We start from the raw sequence: 27,495 nt of genomic DNA, 5'->3' as shown, positions 1-27,495 counted from the left end.
TGCTGCGCGCAATTCCGAGGAATCGCCTTACCTGACATCTCCGTGCGTCCGGTTGAAGTCCAGGTCGCAGCATTGCTGTTAGCAAGCTCAGCCGTGACCTGCCGGAATCACCAGCCCTGTTACTGGTGTTGCGGCCCGGCAGAGGTAGATGGAGTCGCAGTACATGCATCTTAATTGAAACGATTTGTACTGCCAACCCAAAAACATATATTAATCCTGCCGCACCAAAGGAACAACTGAAGGCCTGTGGCTGGGGATGGGGTATATATGGAGGAGGACCCCGAGGCATCCTGGGAGCTGAAAGCTTTAACTGTTTGGTGCCTGGATCTCTCCTACCAGATTACCCCATGTTATCCCTCTGCACCCCAAGGACCCTGAAGAAGAAAAAAAGTAAAATATAAACATGAACATATAAAATACCGCCGGTCATGAATGCAATTAAAGTTATAGCAATGGTAACAGGAAAATGAGTGAAATGTGTAATAATCACCAACTAACACTGAATGATAATATTTATTCCATTAATATTTATTACAGAATACAGAAGATCTTTGTGTGAGTAGCATCCCCTCGTCTCACTTTGAAGAAAAGTATGGCTTCATTTAAACACATATGTTCGGTGCTTTGTATCCATTGTAGATGACACGGCTATCGCTAGGAGACACATCATTCAAAGGTTACTGAATACAGCGATATCGTTTGGCTGAAATGTCATTGGGGTGCAGTACCTTCCAGTACACTGCAGGTGGTGATAGTAGCTTTCCTGTATCTGTCAATTATTTTGCAGCTACAAAATACCGGATCACTATTATAGAAAAAAAACAACTAACATTCTAAATTGTGCAATGGTCAATTATTCATACAGGTACCTAATACATATATATATAGCTGCAATAAATATAATTTAATTTATATTTTTCATGTAACACTATCCTTGCTGAAGGTGCATCAAAAATGTTTTAAAGGTAACTTGGCAATGCCACACCTCCATTTGTATTACCCCCTTCTCCCGGCAGAGGAAGACCTAGCTATGATCGAAGCAGACTTCCGAGTCGGTAGGATTACTGCATTGTCTCGGTAGGGGAGCCAAGCTGGCCCGTTGTCCAGATGTCTTGGTGCAGTTCAGAAAACCATTAGAAGTCCCATGCCTCAAGGTGTCCTCTTTGGGTGCTGCAGGATTGCGAATACCCCATTCAGGCTCATCATTTTCACCAGTCTGCAGTCCAATCAGAATGTCTTTCCAGGTGTTGGCAGATAAGTTGGGCTGTTGGCGTCTGTCACTGACGGTTTGGTCTTCCTGTGTACGGGGACACGACAGCTTTCCCAGCTTCCGCCTTTGCACTGCCCCATTGCTGGAATGGACCATGGAACGGCCTTTGAACTTTCTGTGGGGCAGAATGTTGGCATTGGAGGTAGACTTTGATGAAGTGGCACGGCCAAGCATTTTTGGTAAAATCGTCCTAACTTGTCTACAGGAGAGGAAAAAATTAACATGATATAAAATAATAAAATACGATGCTGTTGAATGTATTTATTTTTAAAAATTAGAAAAAAAAAGTATATATATCTCTCATTTAAGTCCCATAAAAAAACAATATTTAAAAAAATTTCAGTTTGATAAAAAGTTTTAGGGCCGGATTTAGAGTTTGACATAAAAATGTGATTCCCTGTTTGTATTTTGAGTTTTTTCGTTAACCCTTTGTGTGTGTTTTTTAGTTTATTCTTAGGTTTCAAGTATTGTGAAACTACATGTTCTACAGCGGGCACTGCCAGCTCTGCGTGCAGAGATGCTTGTAGTTCCATAGAGTTCCAGCAAGCACAGACAGTCAATAGTTGCCAGGGCTTCCTTGTACAGATGGTGCTACATAAAGCTAGGGCAAATGCATGTGCATGCCATCCCCTATGGCATAGGTTCTCAAACTTGATCCCCAGGGTCTACTCACAGAAGTGAAATAATTAGCTCCACCTGTGGATCTTTTAAAATGTGTCAGTGAGTAATGGTTACACCTGTGCAACTGCTGGGTGACCTGGAAAACGTGACCTGCTTGTGGTCCCGAGGGCCGAGTTTTAGAACCACTGCCCTATGGATTGACACATGAACACCTCGCATTCAGATCCAAGGGATTTCAAAAGTAATTTACTGGCAACTCTATTTTCTGGTGCAAGTATTTGACACAAGCACAGAGCACATTTCATTTTAAAAGCATATTTTTACGTGGATAAAATGGGCAAATTACCAACTCTAAATCAGGCCCCTAGTCGGAAACACAAAGTTGGTTTATGCAGTTTAATACAACAGTATTATTGACACTCTTTATAATAGTATAGTATATAAATCATATAAATTAATAATCATAATAATTACCATTATTATGGAACAACCTCTTCATACATACACCACAGTCTCACTACACAGATGTGCTTACCGAGAACTATCTTACTAATCTATTGCATGACTATTGAATATATGAACATATTCATACTATTTTGCCAGTGGAAAATGATAAAATACTTATAATGTACCGGACATTGGTGGCAGCAGTGGGATGCAGATCACTGGCTTCATTGAGTTTGGCATCTATGGAGGTAGTCACTGTTGGGAGAGAAGTCACTTTTTTCACGTGTCGCAAACTCTGCATTTCTTCTATTATTCCGCTGCTACCTCCTCGCTCATCTCTGTGGAGCAGTGCGGACGTGTAGGTTTTGTTCATTAGCTGCATATAATTTCCTTGGGGAAATAATAGACTTAGAAGAGACCCACAACTCTCCAGAAGATGGAGAAAAAACAAACATCTGTTTGCTTACCAAAATATAATTTATGAATCTGTCTTTCATACTCAAGGCACTGCCAAATGAAAGATAATACCTAAACTCCAACTGAATCTAATGGTGTTTCAAATACTATAAGTACGCTTCTTTGTATTACAATAGTCAGTGAAAGTGGCAGCAGAACAGTCCGAATAGAACAGATTATATTTCAAGATGAACTATCCCCCTTACCAGTCTGATGTGGAACATTCAGGACCTCTATGCCCGGGAGAACAGGATTTGGGGGCAGTAGATCCTGACTTGTCGGCTCTGGAAGCAGAGAGTATTTAGTACCCTTGTCTAGAGGCAGTTCTCTGGCCCAGACACGCTTGCAACTAAAAAAGTGAATGGTAAGGTTTTAATAAAAATTTGTGCAAGACCTTATTTAAAAAAAATATATAAGTATACTGATCCTATAAAATAAATCACTTACTAAGAATTATTTTCTTGGTTGTACATAGATGATGGAAATGGAACTTTCTCTAGAAAATGAGAACAAAATAAAAATAAATTCAATGCATATTTCAAGTTAAAATAAAATTCAGAACAAATCAGTGGAAACTAGTTCTCACCAAATTAAGCTGTAAGTTCCATTATACACTATAAATTTCAAACAGCAATGTTGTTAAAGTATAATTTTGTCCAATTTTTTATATAAGTTCATTATTACACAACAACTGGAGACGTTGGCCTAAAGCTGGGGTTCACAGTATACGGCGAAACCCAGAATACTTTGGGCAATGACCTCTAGATCAGCATTCTCCAACTCCAGTCCTCAGGGACCCCTAACAGTGCATATTTTTCCAGATCTATTAGTTGGTGCATTGGTATTTTCATTACTGGTTGATACATTTTGAAAAGATCCACCGGTGGAGCTAATTATATCACTTGTGGTACAGAGGAGATCTGTAACACATGCACTGTTAGGAGTCCCTGAGGACTAGAGTTGGGAAACACTCTAGGCCACCTGAACCCGTACAGTAAGCACTCACCCTTACTTCCTACCAGCAGGACGCTTCACCCTGCTACTGCATAATAAGGCTACATTTACCTTCCTACCCTGAACCTTGAATAAGCTTAAGACCGACTCATAGCGTTCAGCGTTTTAACAGCTGTACAATGATTGGTGTACAGACCAGAAACAGCATGACACGTGAGAAGTGGGAAGATTCCTTACAGAGGACAGGAGTCGGTAAGTGCATCACCAGCTATTACTGTCTTACTGTAGACAACAGAGGAGTCTAATTTCTGCCTAGTGACCACTGGCAGTGTCTCAAGTTTCTCCCGGTGGCACCAGATATGGCTCCCCATATTATTGTTGGCACCAGGAAAGGTTTGGTTATAACTAGTTGGCACCAGGTATGGCTCCATTAACTGAAGTTGGCACACGATATTGTTCAGCATAGTATTGTACTCTGGTATGATGGGAACGGGATAAGGATGGGGACGAGAGAAGGGTTTCCCACCATCACACAGCTGAGATACCCACCTGACTTGTGTACACTTACGCCCGATTCAAGCTCGCATCCGTCCCCGGCTGTATTAGACTTGAAGGCGCCACTGATTTTACATTTCAATGAGCCAGCTGGGGTGACGTTACAGCAGTACGGTTCCAACATACTGCTGAGGGGGAAATGTTGTTCAAACAAGTTTTTAAATAACGGGAGTGGCCTGTTCCAGTGGAAACCTGAAAAAAAATGTAAAATAGAAATAAGCCCAGCGATCACGTGCGCACACACAGTGTTAATCCGGCTAATCGTTCTGGTTAATGACGCAATCATATGGCGTAGCTCCAAGTGTGCAATGCTATACCTGCCATATATTGTTGCATGCAGATGTGTTGCATATGAACAATGGTGTCAATGTGCAGGTGACGCTGTATGGACTGCATCTACGTGTGTGGGGTGAAGTCATCACGCATGCATTACCAGATTGCACAAGGATAGCACCCATACTTCCCCACCCATGCATAATGAGCAACCCTCTCTTGCTCCTGTCACTACTTTCTCCATACATGCCTAGCAACTAATGCACACATATCACAGCAATCTCACAGACCTAGACAAGTCATGGATGGGGTTGCACTTGGCTCCGGGCGCTGACAAGTGGGAACAAGCCTTCTTATATCCGGACAGTACTGGGGGACAGAGCCGTAACTAGACTTTTTGGTGCCCTGGGCCAGAAAGAGGATTGGCACCCCCCCCATCATTTTTTCAAATAGGGGCATAAGAACCATGCCCAAAAAATGGGTGTGGCCTCATGGAGAAGGGACATGACAAATCTGATTTGTCTCGTATAATGATGTAGGGGTACCGATCTCGTAACACTATCATCCAGGTGTCGCTGCCAAATACAGTGTGAATCCAATGGCTGCAGTGATGATACACAATAACTATGCAGTATAACGCGCCAGCACTAGATGTAGGAGAGCGCTGGTGACGCTGTAGTGATGATACACAATAACTATGCAGTATAACGCGCCAGCACTAGATGTAGGAGAGCGCTGATGACGCTGTAGTGATGATACACAATAACTATGCAGTATAGCGTGCCAGCACTAGATGTAGGAGAGCGCTGGTGACGCTGTAGTGATACACAATAACTATGCAGTATAACGTGCCAGCACTAGATGTAGGAGAGCACTGGTGACGCTGTAGTGATGATACACAATAACTATGCAGTATAACTCACCAGCACTAGATGTAGGAGAGCGCTGGTGAGGCTGCAGTGATGATACACAGTAACTATGCAGTATAACGCGCCAGCACTAGATGTAGGAGAGCGCTGGTGACGCTGTAGTGATGATACACAATAACTATGCAGTAAAACGCGCCAGCACTAGATGTAGGAGAGCACTGGTGAGGCTGCAGTGATGATACACAATAACTACGCAGTATAACGCGCCAGCACTAGATGTAGGAGAGCGCTGGTGACGCTGTAGTGATGATACACAGTAACTATGAAATATAACGCGCCAGCACTAGATGTAGGAGAGCGCTGGTGACGCTGTAGTGATGATACACAATAACTATGCAGTATAACGCGCCAGCACTAGATGTAGGAGAGCGCTGGTGACGCTGTAGTGATGATACACAATAACTATGCAGTATAACACGCCAGCACTAGATGTAGGAGAGCGCTGGTGACGCTGTAGTGATGATACACAATAACTATGCAGTATAACGCGCCAGCACTAGATGTAGGAGAGCGCTGGTGACGCTGTAGTGATGATACACAGTAACTATGCAGTATAACGCGCCAGCACTAGATGTAGGAGAGTGCTGGTGACGCTGTAGTGATGATACACAGTAACTACGCAGTATAACGCGCCAGCACTAGATGTAGGAGAGCGCTGGTGAGGCTGCAGTGATGATACACAATAACTACGCAGTATAACGCGCCAGCACTAGATGTAGGAGAGCACTGGTAACGCTGTAGTGATGATACACAATAACTACGCAGTATAACGCGCCAGCACTAGATGTAGGAGAGCGCTGGTGACGCTGTAGTGATGATACACAATAACTATGCAGTATAACGCGCCAGCACTAGATGTAGGAGAGCGCTGGTGACGCTGTAGTGATGATACACAATAACTATGCAGTATAACGCGCCAGCACTAGATGTAGGAGAGTGCTGGTGACGCTGTAGTGATGATACACAGTAACTACGCAGTATAACGCGCCAGCACTAGATGTAGGAGAGCGCTGGTGAGGCTGCAGTGATGATACACAATAACTACGCAGTATAACGCGCCAGCACTAGATGTAGGAGAGCACTGGTGACGCTGTAGTGATGATACACAATAACTACGCAGTATAACGCGCCAGCACTAGATGTAGGAGAGCGCTGGTGACGCTGTAGTGATGATACACAGTAACTACGCAGTATAACGCGCCAGCACTAGATGTAGGAGAGCACTGGTGACGCTGTAGTGATGATACACAATAACTACGCAGTATAACGCGCCAGAACTAGATGTAGGAGAGCGCTGGTGACGCTGCAGTGATGATACACAGTAACTATGCAGTATAACGCGCCAGAACTAGATGTAGGAGAGCGCTGGTGACGCTGTAGTGATGATACACAATAACTATGCAGTATAACGCGCCAGCACTAGATGTAGGAGAGCACTGGTGAGGCTGCAGTGATGATACACAATAACTATGCAGTATAACGCGCCAGCACTAGATGTAGGAGAGCACTGGTGACGCTGTAGTGATGATACACAGTAACTACGCAGTATAACGCGCCAGCACTAGATGTAGGAGAGCGCTGGTGACGCTGTAGTGATGATACACAGTAACTATGCAGTATAACGCGCCAGCATTAGATGTAGGAGAGCGCTGGTGACGCTGTAGTGATGATAGACAATAACTACGCAGTATAACGCGCCAGCACTAGATGTAGGAGAGCACTGGTGACACTGTAGTGATGATACACAATGATTATACAGTATAACGCGCCAGCACTAGATGTAGGAGAGCGCTGGTGACGCTGTAGTGATGATACACAGTAACTATGCAGTATAACACGCCAGCACTAGATGTAGGAGAGCGCTGGTGACGCTGTAGTGATGATACACAATAACTATACAGTATAACGCGCCAGCGCTAGATGTAGGAGAGTGCTGATGACGCTGCAGTGATGATACACAATAACTATGCAGTATAACGCGCCAGCACTAGATGTAGGAGAGCACTGGTGAGGCTGCAGTGATGATACACAATAACTATGCAGTATAACACGCCAGCACTAGATGTAGGAGAGAACTGGTGACGCTGTAGTGATGATACACAATAACTATGCAGTATAACGCGCCAGCACTAGATGTAGGAGAGCACTGGTGACGCTGTAGTGATGATACACAATAACTATGCAGTATAACGCGCCAGCACTAGATGTAGGAGAGCACTGGTGACGCTGTAGTGATGATACACAATAACTATGCAGTATAACGCGCCAGCACGAGATGTAGGAGAGTGCTGGTGACGCTGTAGTGATGATACACAATAACTATACAGTATAACGCGCCAGCACTAGATGTAGGAGAGCGCTGATGACGCTGCAGTGATGATACACAATAACTATGCAGTATAACGCGCCAGCACTAGATGTAGGAGAGCGCTGATGACGCTGTAGTGATGATACACAATAACTATGCAGTATAACGCGCCAGCACTAGATGTAGGAGAGCGCTGGTGACGCTGTAGTGATGATACACAATAACTATGCAATATAACGCGCCAGCACTAGATGTAGGAGAGCGCTGGTGACGCTGTAGTGATGATACACAATAACTATGCAATATAACGCGCCAGCACTAGATGTAGGAGAGCGCTGGTGAGGCTGCAGTGATGATACACAGTAACTACGCAGTATAACGCGCCAGCACTAGATGTAGGAGAGCGCTGGTGACGCTGTAGTGATGATACACAATAACTATGCAGTATAACGCGCCAGCACTAGATGTAGGAGAGCACTGGTGACGCTGTAGTGATGATACACAGTAACTACGCAGTATAACGCACCAGCACTAGATGTAGGAGAGCACTGGTGACGCTGTAGTGATGATACACAATAACTATGCAGTATAACGCGCCAGCACTAGATGTAGGAGAGCACTGGTGACGCTGTAGTGATGATACACAATAACTATGCAGTATAACGCGCCAGCACTAGATGTAGGAGAGCACTGGTGACGCTGTAGTGATGATACACAATAACTATGCAGTATAACGCGCCAGCACTAGATGTAGGAGAGCGCTGGTGACGCTGTAGTGATGATACACAATAACTATGCAGTATAACGCGCCAGCACTAGATGTAGGAGAGTGCTGGTGACGCTGTAGTGATGATACACAGTAACTACGCAGTATAACGCGCCAGCACTAGATGTAGGAGAGCACTGGTGACGCTGTAGTGATGATACACAATAACTATGCAGTATAACGCGCCAGCACTAGATGTAGGAGAGCACTGGTGACGCTGTAGTGATGATACACAATAACTATGCAGTATAACGCGCCAGCACTAGATGTAGGAGAGCACTGGTGACGCTGCAGTGATGATACACAATAACTACGCAGTATAACGCGCCAGCACTAGATGTAGGAGAGCACTGGTGACGCTGTAGTGATGATACACAATAACTATGCAGTATAACGCGCCAGCACTAGATGTAGGAGAGCGCTGATGACGCTGCAGTGATGATACACAATAACTACGCAGTATAACGCGCCAGCACTAGATGTAGGAGAGCGCTGATGACGCTGTAGTGATGATACACAATAACTATGCAGTATAACGCGCCAGCACTAGATGTAGGAGAGCGCTGGTGACGCTGTAGTGATGATACACAGTAACTATGCAGTATAACGCGCCAGCAGTAGATGTAGGAGAGCGCTGGTGACGCTGCAGTGATGATACACATTAACTATGCAGTATAACGTGCCAGCACTAGATGTAGGAGAGCGCTGGTGAGGCTGTAGTGATGATACACAATAACTATGCAGTATAACGCGCCAGCACTAGATGTAGGAGAGCGCTGATGACGCTGTAGTGATGATACACAGTAACTATGCAGTATAACGCGCCAGCACTAGATGTAGGAGAGCGCTGGTGAGGCTGCAGTGATGATACACAATAACTACGCAGTATAACGCGCCAGCACTAGATGTAGGAGAGCACTGGTGACGCTGTAGTGATGATACACAGTAACTATGCAGTATAACGCGCCAGCACTAGATGTAGGAGAGCGCTGGTGAGGCTGCAGTGATGATACACAATAACTACGCAGTATAACGCGCCAGCACTAGATGTAGGAGAGCACTGGTGACGCTGTAGTGATGATACACAGTAACTATGCAGTATAACGCGCCAGCACTAGATGTAGGAGAGCGCTGGTGAGGCTGCAGTGATGATACACAATAACTATGCAGTATAACGCGCCAGCACTAGATGTAGGAGAGCACTGGTGACGCTGTAGTGATGATACACAGTAACTATGCAGTATAACGCGCCAGCACTAGATGTAGGAGAGCACTGGTGACGCTGTAGTGATGATACACAGTAACTATGCAGTATAACGCGCCAGCACTAGATGTAGGAGAGCACTGGTGACGCTGTAGTGATGATACACAATAACTATGCAGTATAACGCGCCAGCACTAGATGTAGGAGAGCACTGGTGACGCTGTAGTGATGATACACAGTAACTATGCAGTATAACGCGCCAGCACTAGATGTAGGAGAGCACTGGTGACGCTGTAGTGATGATACACAATAACTACGCAGTATAACACGCCAGCACTAGATGTAGGAGAGCGCTGGTGTGGCTGTAGTGATGATACACAGTAACTACGCAGTATAACGCGCCAGCACTAGATGTAGGAGAGCACTGGTGACGCTGTAGTGATGATACACAATAACTACGCAGTATAACGCGCCAGCACTAGATGTAGGAGAGCACTGGTGAGGCTGTAGTGATGATACACAGTAACTTTGCAGTATAACGCGCCAGCACTAGATGTAGGAGAGCGCTGATGATGCTGTAGTGATGATACACAATAACTATGCAGTATAACGCGCCAGCACTAGATGTAGGAGAGCACTGGTGAGGCTGCACCTGCAGCAGGATTTGTCCATCGGAACAGCCGTGTACAAGCCTGGAGCCGGCAGTTTAAATCACTGACTGAATGTATAGAAAGAGCGCTGAATGTAGTGTACAAATAGCGGTGAGGAGGTCTGTTTGTACCCTGCAACAACTGGTTAACTCACAGGCAAAGGTATTCGAATCGTGCTGTTAACACCTGGGTTGGGAATTGGTGGCTGTGTTCAAGGCTGCTATCAGAAATTGTGGGTCATATAGCTCCATGTGTAAAGTGTCTGTCTGCCACTATAAGAGATGACAGGTTTGAGTCCCAGGTATGACAGTATTTTGAAATGTGTGAGTTAAATAAAGGAGGATTTGACTGAAGGTGCTTAGGGAGGAGGCCAGGTGGAGGGGGAGTCGGCCAGTGAGGAGATAGGGTGACCCGGGGATAAAAGACAAGGAAGCTACAAAGTGAGAATGATTATAAACAGAAAATTGATAGGCCTGAGATGCGCACCCTGCCCTGCGGTGCCCTATGCACGTCGAACCACCCTAGTTACGGCTCTGCTGGGGGAAAAGAGAGGCTGTGTCTGGGCATCAGGCAGCCAGTGAGAGCTGGGAGGGAAGGGGTGGAGCCTACCTGCAGCTCTTCACTGAGCCTGTGCTAGACTGACACCGTAGGGCATGGGTCTTCAACCTTTGGCCCTCCAGCTGCTGTGGAACTACAGATCCCAGGATGCCCTGCAACAGATTTAGTATGCCGTTATATCAAAACGGTGGCAGGGCATGCTGGGATGTCTAGTTCCACAGCAGCTGGAGGGCCAAAGGTTGAAGACCCCTGCAATTGGGGATTATATAGTAGATGCTGTTTGTTATGTATTGTGCTGTAATGTATGTATGATATCTTTATCTTGCAGTATTGTGCTTCAGCTGTATTATTGCACAGTATATAAAGTTTGGCTGCATCTTGTCATACATATATACGTGTTTTTTTCTTTTTTTTACGACTTTTTTCAATCAAAATGTACTTTCTCCACTCACCATTGAAAGGGTTGGTAACGTCCATGACCTCCTGGTTCCTGGCACAGGAATGTGACTGGATACAACATGCGGGAAAACAGACAATAAACCAGCCCACTATTACTACAATGCAAACTCTAAAGCTGGCCACACATCTAAAGATTATCTGTCCAACCAGCCAACCAGTTGATTGGTTGGAATGAAAATCTGGTAACGTATGGGAGTAACTGATGATCAGCAATTTGCTCCTAAATGCCAGAAAACAGATGAAAATGGCGTCAGACAAGTTTGTTAAATGTTTGATCTAAACAATTTGTTCAAACAACAGTTTTTGTCCATTTTCCGGCGTTTGGGAGCAAATTGCTGATTGTCATTTGCTTTCATACCTTACCAGATTTTCATTCCAACCAATCAACTAGTTGGCTGGTTGGACAGATAATCTTTAGATGTGTGGCCAGCTTTAGGGATCTTGTACACAGCTGTAAACACTAAGTGCCCCATCTGAGCCCAACTGCCCGTACGGAGGACAGAACACCAGTACTGTATGATTGAGAACAGCCATCCCTATGCAAATTCACCTTCTAGTACTGATAATTGATAACTATGTTATATTGAACTTATAATAGGGGTCACTGATCACTATGATAAACTAATATTAGGGATACAAGATGCCTATTAAGTGACCTCAGTTTTGTAAATGCCCTTGTGGCTTTGGATACAAACAGGTAGGCCAGTGAGCGTTAATGGACACAAGTAGTTTCTTTGCACCCCTGAGAAAAGTTAAAATTAAAAGCTGGGTAATTTAAAAGAAACCAAAAATAAGTGTGAGATACTATAGTACCGTCCTGTACATTTGTGTGAGGAAAAAGACATCAGGTTTCCAATTGGCTTTGGTTAGCCCTGAAGAAATAGACAGTAATTGATCAGAGATTTAGGATTAGAGACATACAGTACAGTATGCTTCTACCGATGGTTTGTCATCCTCTTTATTATATCACAAAAGATTTGTCGTTTTTTTGTATGCGGCCAGAATAGAGATTTACTTCTTCACTGTATGAGTTTATGTTGCTTCCTCCTGAGGATAGAAACTGGGACGGAGACAAGTCTATGCTTTTATTCTGCAGCCGGCAGAACGAGCTGCTGGTTTTATACAACCTCAGTAGTCAGTTATTATGGAGAACATTTATTTGAACTAGAAGCACTTATTCAGTTGACTTGCGGCTCCTGTCTGCTACAAAAAGAAAATAGAAGGATTTGCGCATTTTTTGAGTTTGAATCCGAGTAGGGAGCAAAGCACTTGGGAGTTGGGAGCAAAGCACCTGGAACAAACCATGCTGCAATGCACGGAGTGCAGATACATTTATTACGTTTGCCTGCAGGAGAAATACTGGCTGCTCCTCAATGTAGCCCACAAATGCTGGACAGCTTTATATTTACACTGCAATTTATAGTTCAGCTAAGACATGCCCCTCCCACACATTAAATCTCTCTGCAGGTCACATCTGCCCCCCCTGCAGTGTATCGTGGTTTTGCAAAATGCAAATTGGCTTTTTTTTTTTTTTTTTTGCTCTGATTCTAAATCCCCGTCACCCCTTAGCCAGCCTGGCTATTTGTACGATCATTGGGTTGACTGTAACACCAGAATTTACTAAGCGGCATCTTGCTAAAGTCGCAGGTTCATGGCGGGTTTAAGCAGGACAATTACAATAATACTATTCAAAGCGAAATGCACTTTTGCACGCCGCCGATTAGCAAAATTACCCCCTGATGTCACTTAGATGCCATTTTGTGAGGACTATTTTTACGATGACTTTAGAGTGGGTACGTCTGCTGCACCATCGCCTGCCGTAACTTTATATAGATGTGATACTTTCAATAGATGTTTGGTTTGCCTCCTACTGCTTATAATCACAAATATGTTGTTTATGTGATTGCTTGTTAATTATATATTATGAGAAACAGCGGATTATATTTTGACACAGATTGAACAGCCCGATATAAAAGGGCAATTTGGAGTATAGCCAGTTACCTTTGATAAACCTGCAAGGCTGCAGCAAAATGCATTAGGTGGCTACTTCTGGACACTGAGTTACTTTACAGGGAGATTCCTTCATTTCATTTGGGACACAGGCCCTGATTCAGAGCCGGACGCTCTGACAGAGCGCTCGCTCTGAATCAGGGCCGTCCCTCTGAATTTAAGAGCGGCCTCCTGGCGACGAGACCCTTGCGGTAGGGTCTCGTTGCCGCAAGCCCTGGAGTGCTTTTGGCTCTATCAGAGCCAAAAGCACTCCCACTGACATCACTAGTGATGTCAGTGGGGCCGGCCCCAGACGGTAGGCGTTCCCATGGGAACGCCTCTGTCTGGGCAGCCACACCCCCGGCACGCCCACCAAAGGGGGCGTGCTGTCACTCACCATCGACAGCACGCCCCCTTTGGTGCGAGACCCATAACGACGGCTTGGCCGTCGTTATACGGGTCTCGCGCATGCGCACGACGGAGCCGCCTCCGTCATGTGCATGCGCACTTGGCCAACATCGACCCGCTTGCGAGTGCTCAGCGCTCGCGAGCGGGTCTGAATTAGGCCCACTATCCGGATTGGAAACACCAGCACCTTTTATCACTGGGACCACAGGCCAAGGATTCAAGTATTTGCATTGGACTCCCAAGCAGACTGGATCCACCGCTAATTAGGATCCTCACCATCGTTGCCTAAAGCTGGTAATAATATTATAATTTGCAGGACAATTATTCCCCATCGGACCCTACTGATTTATCAGAACTATACAAAAATGATCCAGTACCCAGGTATACAATCTTCGCATAACCATATCAGCTACAAATACGTACATATATACGAGAAGTTTACTATTGCTAGTTTTGCATGTCAGCTGTTTTTATATATTTTTTTAATCTACTCAATCTTGTGTGTTTTTGACTTGATATTAAGGGCCATATTTAATTTGATGGACGAAAAGTCAGAGGTCGGACTTTTCGCCATCATCGCAGGTGTTTCAGGGATAAAGTATCGGGCGCGTGCCCGCTTTATCCCCGTATTCAATTAGGAGCTGGCGAAAAGGTATCGAAAAATTCAGGGAATTTTCGGGAAATGTTCCTGGCACCCCACTAAAGATGTCCAGACATGGGGGATCACTATAGGTACCCCCGTTTTGGCCTGCTGAAGGTAGTCGGGGTTTTTAAATAGCCGCGGCAGGTGCATAAATGCGCCTGTGAAGAAGGGGTGAAGAATAGCACTTAGCTTTTTTTTTTTTTTTAAACTACTTCCATCAAATATGGGGTACATGAAAATGGGTGCAAGCTTATTTTTAAGTCCCTAAAGTGAATTTTGAAAATTCTTCAAAAATGCACCTGCCGCTACTACCCGCATTCTTGAAAACACCTGCCGCATACTGTACATGGGGACCCCCCCCCACTGAATGAATTTCGCTAGTTTAAAACTTTGTTCCCCAATTTTTTTTTCACACCCAACATTAAAGTAAATTTTTTTGGGGTGTCCTGAGAATTTTTCTTTTACACAGATTACTTTTAGGGGACTTTAAAAACGCTGCAGGTTATTTTTTTTTATTCTGCACCCCTAAACCCCAAATTCTGCACTTTTTTTCGCCAGGTATTACATGGTGAAAACTTATTCCCGTTTTTTAACAAAGACTTTTTGCACCGGCGAAAAGTCTTTGAAATTGAATACGGGGATAATTGAAACTGTCGAAAATGATGTCATCGGCGATAAATTGTCGCCGATAACCCGTTTTTCGTCTCATATTGAATACGGCCCTAAATGTCCATTATAGATTTTTACCATTAGCATTGTTCCTAGCGCTGTTTTGACCATTGCTTGATTTTCTATATCCAGGAGACAAACTCCTAATTACAGCAGCTTGGAGTAAGAGCTTTTTAGCAGTGCATTATATACTTTTATAGTAATTCTCTCCACCATCGCCTGCCGTGTCTCCCACAGACGCAGAGTACTGTGTCCTTACACCTCTACAGAGAGCGCTGCTGTACTCTACTCTATATTACAGCACAGCGGGGGAATCCGTATCTATAACTTACTGTCTGCCACAGACGCAGAGTACTGTGTCCTTACACCTCTACAGAGAGCGCTGCTGTACTCTATATTACAGCACAGCGGGGGAATCCGTATCTATAACTTACTGTCTCCCACAGACGCAGAGTACTGTGTCCTTACACCTCTACAGAGAGCGCTGCTGTACTCTACTCTATATTACAGCACAGCGGGGGAATCCGTATCTATAACTTACTGTCTCCCACAGACGCAGAGTACTGTGTCCTTACACCTCTACAGAGAGCGCTGCTGTACTCTACTCTATATTACAGCACAGCGGGGGAATCCGTATCTATAACTTACTGTCTCCCACAGACGCAGAGTACTGTGTCCTTACACCTCTACAGAGAGCGCTGCTATACTCTACTCTATATTACAGCACAGCGGGGGAATCCGTATCTATAACTTACTGTCTCCCACAGACGCAGAGTACTGTGTCCTTACACCTCTACAGAGAGCGCTGCTGTACTCTACTCTATATTACAGCACAGCGGGGGAATCCGTATCTATAACTTACTGTCTGCCACAGACGCAGAGTACTGTGTCCTTACACCTCTACAGAGAGCGCTGCTGTACTCTACTCTATATTACAGCACAGCGGGGGAATCCGTATCTATAACTTACTGTCTCCCACAGACGCAGAGTACTGTGTCCTTACACCTCTACAGAGAGCGCTGCTGTACTCTACTCTATATTACAGCACAGCGGGGGAATCCGTATCTATAACTTACTGTCTCCCACAGACGCAGAGTACTGTGTCCTTACACCTCTACAGAGAGCGCTGCTGTACTCTACTCTATATTACAGCACAGCGGGGGAATCCGTATCTATAACTTACTGTCTCCCACAGACGCAGAGTACTGTGTCCTTACACCTCTACAGAGAGCGCTGCTGTACTCTACTCTATATTACAGCACAGCGGGGGAATCCGTATCTATAACTTACTGTCTCCCACAGACGCAGAGTACTGTGTCCTTACACCTCTACAGAGAGCGCTGCTATACTCTACTCTATATTACAGCACAGCGGGGGAATCCGTATCTATAACTTACTGTCTCCCACAGACGCAGAGTACTGTGTCCTTACACCTCTACAGAGAGCGCTGCTGTACTCTACTCTATATTACAGCACAGCGGGGGAATCCGTATCTATAACTTACTGCCTCCCACAGACGTAGAGTACTGTGTCCTTACACCTCTACAGAGAGCGCTGCTGTACTCTACTCTATATTACAGCACAGCGGGGGAATCCGTATCTATAACTTACTGCCTCCCACAGACGCAGAGTACTGTGTCCTTACACCTCTACAGAGAGCGCTGCTGTACTCTATATTACAGCACAGCGGGGGAATCCGTATCTATAACTTACTGCCTCCCACAGACGTAGAGTACTGTGTCCTTACACCTCTACAGAGAGCGCTGCTGTACTCTATATTACAGCACAGCGGGGGAATCCGTATCTATAACTTACTGCCTCCCACAGACGCAGAGTACTGTGTCCTTACACCTCTACAGAGAGCGCTGCTGTACTCTACTCTATATTACAGCACAGCGGGGGAATCCGTATCTATAACTTACTGCCTCCCACAGACGCAGAGTACTGTGTCCTTACACCTCTACAGAGAGCGCTGCTGTACTCTACTCTATATTACAGCACAGCGGGGGAATCCGTATCTATAACTTACTGCCTCCCACAGACGCAGAGTACTGTGTCCTTACACCTCTACAGAGAGCGCTGCTGTACTCTACTCTATATTACAGCACAGCGGGGGAAATCCGTATCTATAACTTACTGCCTCCCACAGACGCAGAGTACTGTGTCCTTACACCTCTACAGAGAGCGCTGCTGTACTCTACTCTATATTACAGCACAGCGGGGGGAATCCGTATCTATAACTTACTGCCTCCCACAGACGCAGAGTACTGTGTCCTTACACCTCTACAGAGAGCGCTGCTGTACTCTACTCTATATTACAGCACAGCGGGGGAATCCGTATCTATAACTTACTGCAGCCACTGCTATAGGAAGTGATGAGATTATGTCACATTTGGGGTCAGCAGCAACATGAGTGACACAAGTGACCTAACCCTAGGCTGCCGTAAGGTCAGGTGACATCTCTCACAGAGGACAGACCCATCACCAGAGACAACGCTGACACTCACCTTGGTGGTAATGACTTCTCCTTTGGCGTTGAACACCAGGTAGATGACAGATACCTTTACAGAGACACATGGTTACAACAAGTAGCAGTTAGCGAAGTTAAATGCACAACATCCTTAGAACATGCCTCATCTGCTAATGGCTTTAAGTAAAGGCCATCTTTACTTTTCATGTATATACTGTATGTATGCAGTTGTCCATCCAATTATAATGGACACTATTAAACTCCCTCCCTGTACGTACATAGCAGAGCTGCTGGGGTTCTGGAGCACGGCACCCAATATCGGGTTCCTGAGACATCCGGGCTGTCACAAGTAATGTGTGCACAGTGCAACATAATGTATGTGTGCTTTGTCCATTGTAAACGTCATGATGGAACGCTTTTGAAATGAGTCATGTGACACAAGGAGGCGGAGCCTCTGCTATATACAGTGATCTTTGGGTGGTGTCAGGTGGCGTGAGTGGTTACTAGCTGCTTTGGGGGAGAGGGGGCTGAATCGGAGCGGCATTGTTCTTCTCGTCCCAGGGGGAGTGAGGAAGCTCTGCAGGGCTTATTTATTTATTACCAGTTATTTATATAGCGCACACATATTCCACAGCGCTGTACAGAGAATATATCAGCCATTCAACATCAGTCCCTGCCCCAGTGGAGCTTACAATCTATGGGCCTGATTCAGAGCCGTTCGCTATTTGCGGTCGTTCGTTCAAAAACAAGGGGAGGCTATTCAAATGATCCGTTCGCAAATTGCAGTCTGTTCACACCTCTAAGTCTGAACGAGCGAGCAAAACATACGCTCGTTTATTTGTTAAAAACGCCCCCTGGCCGCTCGCACCATACGTCATGTCCGCTATTTATTTGATTAATCGAGTACATCGACCAGCGTATGAACTGCTCGCTATTCTTGTGGTTGGTTTTTGTTACCACAATTTTGCGAACAGTTCTGGCTTAAAAAAAACCCAGTGACGTGGTCAATGACGCTGCTGTTTTAAATATGCACACCCATAAAACGCCCGTTTTGACCTTTAAGCACGCCTGCGTTCTGATTTCCACTCCCCGTTTTCAAGCACCTTCCCCTGTTACCACCCACATACGCCTCATTCTGTCACTCAAAATAGCAGGCACTCGCTATATTGCGTACAAATGATTTTCGGCCGCACTGACTGGTTCGCGCATGCGTACTAAAAACCGTACGCATGCGCAGATGTGCGAACATCGCTCGGAACGAGCGTACTGCCGCTAGCGAGTGGCTCTGAATGAGGGCCTATATTCCATATCACATGCACACACACACACTAGGGTTAATTTTGATGGGAGCCAATTAACCAACCAGTATATTATTCAAAAAATAATGCCACTTCGTGCCCAAACTTGTTTATGTGTATTGATGTTTTGGATTGCAGTGTTTAGGTTTATAGGCTTCAATAACATATGTCTAAGCTGGGTAGTGTGGCCCTTCGTAATCTAAAAGTGGCCCGTCTTTGCAGCGGTCTCTATGGAAAAATGGTGCATGGCCGCAAAATAGGACTCTGGCACAGTATTTGTGATCTTCGGTGCCCGAGCCATCCTTTTGAAGACATGGCCGGAAAGGTAGCACATTAAGAAACCCGGTATGTCTTCTTGGTTCAGGGTGCACCGAACACAACACCCATTACAGATACCCCACTGGATCCGACCACCATATCTTGAGGCAGAGCCAGATATCCTTGTGAGAGAGACGTTTACTTATCTATGTGCTCACTATTTTGAAATGGGAGGGGATAGAACAGCATGTAGCCAATTCAATCATTGGCAGTGATGTGTTAGTGAGGACAGGGCTGCATGTGACAGGAGCAGTGACATGATGTGAGGAGGGGAATGGGGGCAGCAGGAAGCCACAGACTGAGAGTTATATAGTGGAAGGAGCAGGGTCCCCAGCAGCACAGAGTATATCGGGAGATGAGTGATGTGTCTGTGAGGACAGGGCTGCATGTGACAGGGGCAGTGACATGATGTGAGGAGGGGAATGGAGGCAGCAGGAAGCCACAGACTGAGCATTATATAGTGGAAGGAGCAGGGTCCCCAGCAGCACAGAGTATATCAGGAGATGAGTGATGTGTTAGTGAGGACAGGGCTGCATGTGACAGGGGCAGTGACATGTTGTGAGGAGGGGAATGGAGGCAGCAGAATGCCACAGACTGAGCATTATATAGTGGAAGGAGCAGGGTCCCCAGCAGCACAGAGTATATCAGGAGATGAGTGATGTGTTAGTGAGGACAGGGCTGCATGTGACAGGGGCAGTGACATGATGTGAGGAGGGGAATGGAGGCAGCAGGAAGCCACAGACTGAGACTTATATAGTGGAAGGAGCAGGGTCTCCCAGCAGCACAGAGTATATCAGGAGATGAGTGATGTGTCAGTGAGGACAGAGAAGCATGTGACAGGCGCAGTGATATGATGTGAGGAAGGGAATGGAGGCAGCAGGAAGCCACAGACAGAGAGTTATATAGTGGAAGGAGCAGGGTCCCCCAGCAGCACAGAGTATATCAGGAGATGAGTGATGTGTCTGTGAGGACAGGGCTGCATGTGACAGGGGTCAGTGACATGATGTGAGGAGGGGAATGGAGGCAACAGGAAGCCACAGACTGAGCATTATATAGTGGAAGGAGCAGGGTCCCCAGCAGCACAGAGTATATCAGGAGATGAGTGATGTGTTAGTAAGGACAGGGCTGCATGTGACAGGGGCAGTGACATGTTGTGAGGAGGGGAATGGAGGCAGCAGAATGCCACAGACTGAGCATTATATAGTGGAAGGAGCAGGGTCCCCAGCAGCACAGAGTATATCAGGAGATGAGTGATGTGTTAGTGAGGACAGGGCTGCATGTGACAGGGGCAGTGACATGATGTGAGGAGGGGAATGGAGGCAGCAGGAAGCCACAGACTGAGACTTATATAGTGGAAGGAGCAGGGTCTCCCAGCAGCACAGAGTATATCAGGAGATGAGTGATGTGTCAGTGAGGACAGAGCAGCATGTGACAGGCGCAGTGATATGATGTGAGGAAGGGAATGGAGGCAGCAGGAAGCCACAGACAGAGTTATATAGTGGAAGGAGCAGGGTCCCCCAGCAGCACAGAGTATATCAGGAGATGAATGATGTGTCTGTGAGGACAGGGCTGCATGTGACAGGGGTCAGTGACATGATGTGAGGAGGGGAATGGAGGCAACAGGAAGCCACAGACTGAGCATTATATAGTGGAAGGAGCAGGGTCCCCAGCAGCACAGAGTATATCAGGAGATGAGTGATGTGTTAGTGAGGACAGGGCTGCATGTGACAGGGGCAGTGACATGTTGTGAGGAGGGGAATGGAGGCAGCAGAATGCCACAGACTGAGCATTATATAGTGGAAGGAGCAGGGTCCCCAGCAGCACATAGTATTTCAGGAGATGAGTGATGTGTTAGTGAGGACAGAACTGCATGTGACAGGGGCAGTGACATGATGTGAGGAGGGGAATGGAGGCAGCAGGAAGCCACAGACTGAGACTTATATAGTGGAAGGAGCGGGGTCTCCCAGCAGCGCAGAGTAGAAGATATCATGCTCCCACCATACTGATGCAGGAAAACTGTAATATAAAACACACCTTTGTATGGAACAAGCTCATTCATCCAATTTGTTTAGTGCATTCTCCAACTGAATTTTGTTTACTATTAAAGAAAAATATTTACAAGAGAGGAGGTTTTGTAATGGAATGACTTTAATGACTCACTAAAAGAAGCCGGGGGTACTCTATGGTGGATGAGGTGGGGTCCTGGTAAGGGATATACTGCAAGCTCATTATAAGCACTTTGTGCCCTACTTCTTAGATAGTGATGGGAAAATACGATGGTATACTAAGGTATGATACAATTGTGTCGTTACTGTAAGTGGCCTGACACAGTCTCCGTATAAGTAGAAGGGAGACTGAAGGAATACACAACATCTATCAGATGCAGTCATTGGTCCCTATCTACGTCTGCCCGGCCAATCTGCAAGAGACCCAAATATAAGCATTAATTCGGCTGTTACTGTAACTGTAACACTACACTGTTCAAACAGACCCAATGTTTAAGGACGTCATTCACAAACCATTTCCACATTTTCCCATAGCAATCTCTCATGAATTGGATCGCCTAGGTGCGGTGACATGTCCACTGGTGCGTCCTTATAGGGGCTGATTCTCAGTCAGTCGCAATGCGCCTGGGCTTGCTGGAAGTCGCAGGAGCCATATTTACTACCTTAAGTTAACAAGAGTTTCTGTAGGACTAACGCAATGATCCGTGAGGCTTCCAATGGGAATCTGCTCCGGCCCACAGCCGCGACAGTCATCACGTCATCTCGGCACGTGCACCGGCCCCACGCAGGGTGCAAGGTTTCCCTTCCCCATGCGCACGGAACTCAAGCTACACGCCCAGGACACTCTCGTGACATTCCCACAAGACAGATGGCATGTGTGCGTTCGCGTGAACGCCGCCCAGTAAAGACCATTTCACGCAATGACATATCCGCCCAAGAATCAGTCCCATAGGATGCACATATCTTATACAGTATGTGTTGTTTCCATGCTTTTTCTGTTGTATGCAGAATGCACAGCATCATTTCAAACCAGGGAGAGAGAAGGAGGAGGGAGATCAGGGTGGGAGAGATCAGGAGGGGAGAGAGATCAGGGGGGGGGGGGAGATCAGGAGGGGAGAGAGATCGGGGGGGGGAGAGATCAGGAGGGGAGAGATCAGGAGAAAGGCAAGAGCAGGAGAAAGGCAAGAGCAGGAGGAGAGAGAGCAGGAGGAGAGAGAGAGCAGGAGGAGAGAGAGAGCAGGAGGAGAGAGAGAGCAGGAGGAGAGAGAGAGCTGGAGGAGAGAGAGAGCTGGAGGAGAGAGAGCAGGAGGTGGAAAAGCAGGTGGAGAGAGAGCAGGAGGAGAGAGAGCAGGAGGAGAGAGAGCAGGAGGAGAGAGAGAGCAGGAGGAGAGAGAGCAGGAGGTGGAAGAGCAGGAGGTGGAAGAGCAGGTGGAGGGAGAGCAGGAGGAGAGAGAGCAGGAGGTGGAAGAGCAGGTGGAGAGAGAGCAGGAGGAGAGCAGGAGGAAAGAGAGCAGGTGGTGGAAGAGCAGGAGGAGAGAGAGCAGGAGGAGAGAGAGCAGGAGGAGAGAGATCAGGAGGAGAGAGAGAGCAGGAGGAGAGAGAGAGCAGGAGGAGAGAGATCAGGAGGAGAGAGAGAGCAGGAGGTGGAAGAGCAGGTGGAGGGAGAGCAGGAGGAGAGAGAGCAGGAGGAGAGAGAGCAGGAGGAGAGAAGGTGGTGGAAGAGCAGGAGGAGAGAGCAGGAGGAGAGAGAGCAGGAGGAGGAAGAGCAGGAGGAGGAAGAGCAGGAGGAGAGAGATCAGGAGGAGAGAGAGCAGGAGGAGAGAGAGAGCAGGAGGAGAGAGAGAGCAGGAGGAGAGAGAGAGCAGGAGGAGAGAGAGAGCAGGAGGAGAGAGAGCAGGAGGAGGAAGAGATCAGGAGGGGAGAGATCAGGAGGGCGGAGAGCAGGATGGGAAAGATCACGAGGAGGAACAGCAGAAGGAGGGGAGAGAGCAGGAGGAGGGAGAGAGCAGGAGGGGAGAAGAGGAAGAGGGCAGAGATCAGGAGGAGAGAGCAGGGAGGGAGAAAGCAGGAGGGGGGGAAAGGAAGAGAGACTAGGAGGGGGGAAGAGCAGGAGGGTTGGAGAGACCAGGAGGGGGGGCGAGGAGAGAATGGCGGGGGGGGGGGAGGGGTAGAGAGCAGGAGTGGGGGGGGGGGAGACCAGGAGGGGGAGGGTTGTCAGAGGAAGGTGGATTTGGATGTCATCAGCATACAGGTGATATTGGAGGCCCAAGGATCCATAAGGAAGAGGTGTAGAGAGTAAAGAGGAGGGAGCCCAGGGCAGAGAATTTGGGGATAGCTGACGGGACGGGAGAAAGGAGGGGAGGTAGAGACAGAGACGGAGTGGTGGGACCTAGTGTCCAAATTCAGAAGATTGGTTATTAGTAAGTTTGTGTTTGTAAGATCTCCGAAGTCATTGAAAGAAAAAAATTATATTATTCTATTGATCAGTATAGAAGCTATACAACACAGGGTTCATTGACAAACATTTAAATAATTAAAATGAAACTATTACAGACCTTTTTGGCACCCACGTCTTGGAAGAGCGGCTGTCTCTGCGGTGTAGACACGGCCGTTTTGTTTCTCCTACACACTTGCTGAAGGTTTCGCGGCTTCTCCAGGGAACGGAGTTTCGTCTGGGAAGAAAAAATACTTAAATTATTTGCACGGACGTCCTAAGTGCTCCATCACATGTCTGACACATCCGTGACTGTTGGAGGAACATGTAATGAGCAGATCATACCCATTTTCCAATACGTATTCAATATAAACTATAGGAAGGGTCACATCAGTGTCTGGCAGTATACCGGGAACAGGGCTGAGTGCCACCACTTAATTATATCTGCAGGACTAACAAAACAGAAAGCTAAACTACAAATTGCATTAAAAACTAATACCCTTATATACACAAACACACAAAGCTACTAGAACCGTGCAGTTCTATACCGCAGGCCTAATCCTGAGTCGCACGCAATCCGGATGTCTGCTGTGAATGAAATGAGAATGGACCGCTAATGCGGCTACACGCCCATATGATTGACAGGCAGAGGCATTTGAAGGGGCGGTGCCATGGTGGGGACAGCCTATGTTCCCGGAAACGGGGGCGTGTGGCCTCCATTTTCCCTGGAGCGGCAAGGCCAGGGTCTGCGTCCATGGATGCAGACTTGCTGGCCTTGCAGGCTGCAGTAGGCTTCAGCCTCCGCAGCCTACTCAAAGATGGTCGCAATTGGTGGCCACAGATGCAGCAAAAGTATCATACACCTCCTGCTGCGTTTGTATTTTAGCAGGGCGGCATCACAAAGCCACAAAGCTACCCGTGTGCGGCTCTGCAACTCCGTCCTCTTCTGCATATACCCCCTAAGTTAGAAACAAAGCCAGTTATACAATTTGCATCTGGAGAAGCATTTGGTGTGGCAGGAGGGGACATGTAAAATGCATGGCCTGAGTTTAGGTTGTGAAGGAGGGGGACCAACAAACCCAGGAGGAGTGTGCATGATGTTCCTTAGTCCCCTACCCTCCGAACACCTATTTTATGCTGCGTGCACAGGTGTCAGGTACGTGCGGCACCGGTTCACGGCTTCTCAGCAGTGAACGGACGCCAGCTCTTAATATTCCCAACATGGGGCAAAAACACCGCATCAATGTAGCTCATAGTACCTAAACCTTACATGCCATACTGACCAATCAGAGAAACATATTCCAGCTCTGACCAATCATTGCAAAGTGGCTCTTTGTGCTCAGTTATTGGCAAACTCTAGTGGAGCAGTGTGCATTGTCTGTACTGATTGTCCCCTATTAGATATAAAAACTGGCAATCAGAAGAGGATTTAGGCGTGTAACAATAGGTGATTGGGGGAAGAGTTCATTATTTATTACCATGTTTTTATATAGTGCACACACAGGGTCTCATTCAGACCCGCTCGCGAGCGCTGCACGCTCGCAAGCGGGTCGATGGTGCCCAAGTGCGCATGCGCACGACGGAGGGAGCTCCGTCGTGCGCATGCGCGAGACCCGGCGAGCGACGGGGAAGCCGTCGCTCGGGGTCTCGCACCAAAGGGGGCGTGCTGTCGATGGTGAGTGACAGCACGCCCCCTTTGGTGGGCGTGCCGGGGGCGTGGCTGCCAGACGGAGGCGTTCCCATAGGAACGCCTACCATCTGGGTCCGGCCCCACTGACATCACTAGTGATGTCAGTGGGAGTGATTTTGGCTCTGATAGAGCAAAAATCACTCCAGGGCTTGCGGCCACGAGACCCTACCGCAGGGTCTCGTCACAAGCCCGATGGTCACGATGGTCTTGACCATCATCATGGACGCTCGCATAAGCTGTGGGTGGTAACCCACAGCTATGCGAGCGTCCAAGAGGCCACTCCAATTTTATTTAGCCCGGCCCTGATTCAGAGCGAGCGCTCTGGTCAGAGCGTCCGGCTCTGAATCAGGCCCATATTCCAAAGCGCTTTACAGAGAATATTTGGCCATTCACATCAGTCCCTGCCCCGGTGGAGCTTACACTTTATGGGCCTGATTCAGAGCCGGACACTCTTTGAGAGCGCTCGCTCTGAATCAGGGCGTCCCTGTTTTTTTTTTTTAAAGACGGCCTCCTGGCCGCTTGCTAAGCTGTGGGTGACTACCCACAGCTTTAGCGAGCGGCCAGGTGATGGTCGCACATGCGCAGTGGGGGACCATCGACCCGCTTGCGAGCGGGTCTGAATCAGGCCCTATATTCCCTACCACATGGCCACACACATACACACTAGGGTTAGTTTTTGTCAGGAGCCAATTAACCTACCCGTATATATTTTTGGGTTGTGGGACGAAATCAGAGCCCCCCCGAGGAAACCCAGGCAACCACGGGGAGAATATATTTTACCAATGAATGTAGGGGGTGAGCCAAACGCGAGATGGAACTTTTTACGGTTTGTATCTTCTCAGCTTTATTTACCAACCCAGAATATTAGGCGCAGAATACTTTTCTGTAGACTATACAGTGGTTGTACAGCATGAGAAGTGTCTGATGGGCAGGAGATGTACCGGCACAGATAAAGCAGCATTGCAGACCGGCCCCTGTCCCAGGGTTTTAGATGAGCCCTGGAGATGCATCAGGATTTGTATAATGGAAAGGAAAAGGAAAGTGTCCCATTGACAGCCCAGAACCAATTATTCCAACTCTCTCCCATCTCCCAAACTTTGATGAGATATTCCGCCCAGTTATGAAATTACAGAAATAATGGTTGAATTATAGGAATTTTATGCGATTGCCATTTTACAGCTGTGCAAGTGAAAAACTATAATGCACAAAGATGACATTATATTATTTCATTCTTATCATCTTTTAGTCATATGGAACTGTAGGGTGTGCAGGGATTAAACATCACAATACATCAGTACATGGGATAACACAGTATTACACAACAACACAACCAGGGACGGGGTGAAGGGGTGGGTACAGCCGCTCATTGTGGCTGCTAAGCAAGTAATGAAAATTTGGTTGGGGTGAGGTGTCGGGGGGGGGGGGGGGGGGGGGGCTGGGGTATGGGGGGGTAGTAGGAAGTAAATCACCAATCAGTGATCCTGTACCCAAGAAGTGGGCGGGCACACAGGATCAGAGCAGAGGAGGAGATGGGAGACATTGGAACAGAGGCGTAGTGGGGGCAGGTATAATGCTGGGGAGTGTCTAAGGGGCAGGGGGCATAACCATGGGGCGAGCTGGGGGAAAGTAGGTGGGAGATGTACAAACACTAATGTACTATACCTTCAATACATCATCCTTTCCACAGGACTTGTGTGCAGTTAAATAAAAAGTGCAAGTTAGATTGTTATTTTCTTATGCTAATGGAACAAATCAAACATGAAATGGTAACACGTAACCTATACATAATAGGATCTCAAATTGAATATCGATATAGATAGATATATATATATAACCAGGAAGATTCGGAAGGCACTTGTAGAGACTTCACAATTTCGCAATAAATCACAGCAAGACAAGTGTGTATCACTGACACGTTGACATTTAGCAAAGTCTTGCTGTGATTCATTGCAAAATTGTGAAGTCTCTACGAGTGCCTTCCGAATCTTCCTGGTTATACATGTTATTACAAGGGATAGGCATCGGAGCCGCAGTCACTAAGATAGAGCCCTTTGGATTATATTATATTAAATATATATATAGGAACTCGTGGATCAAGTGCTGCTTGTACTTAATAGAGA

The 27,495-nt window shown here is 46.8% G+C and overlaps 1 protein-coding gene across 5 annotated transcripts in view; it reads right to left on the bottom strand.

Annotated features, from left to right (window-relative positions):
- Window positions 1–521: 521 nt before the first annotated feature.
- The window catches only part of AGBL3 (AGBL carboxypeptidase 3), a 141,845-nt gene continuing 114,871 nt past the window's right edge, over window positions 522–27,495 (bottom strand). For 4 of the 5 annotated variants that reach the window (XM_088459305.1, XM_088459304.1, XM_088459306.1 and 1 more), the window contains 8 exons: window positions 23,807–23,923; window positions 17,667–17,720; window positions 11,444–11,498; window positions 4,298–4,495; window positions 3,242–3,290; window positions 3,001–3,143; window positions 2,524–2,728; window positions 522–1,469 (listed from right to left, as the gene is read on the bottom strand). In XM_088459305.1, coding sequence (XP_088315431.1) covers window positions 1,025–1,469; window positions 2,524–2,728; window positions 3,001–3,143; window positions 3,242–3,290; window positions 4,298–4,495; window positions 11,444–11,498; window positions 17,667–17,720; window positions 23,807–23,923 — 1,266 coding nt within the window. In that variant the 3' untranslated portion in view covers window positions 522–1,024. The remainder of the gene's footprint in view (window positions 1,470–2,523; window positions 2,729–3,000; window positions 3,144–3,241; window positions 3,291–4,297; window positions 4,496–11,443; window positions 11,499–17,666; window positions 17,721–23,806; window positions 23,924–27,495) is intronic. The other variant, XM_088459307.1, reaches the window with a different exon arrangement.

The sequence above is a fragment of the Taudactylus pleione genome, unplaced genomic scaffold (assembly GCF_031769625.1).
Source record: "Taudactylus pleione unplaced genomic scaffold, aTauple2 ptg000903l, whole genome shotgun sequence".
Taxonomy (NCBI): Eukaryota; Metazoa; Chordata; class Amphibia; order Anura; family Myobatrachidae; genus Taudactylus; species Taudactylus pleione.
This window is presented reverse-complemented; position numbering and strand designations above follow the sequence as displayed.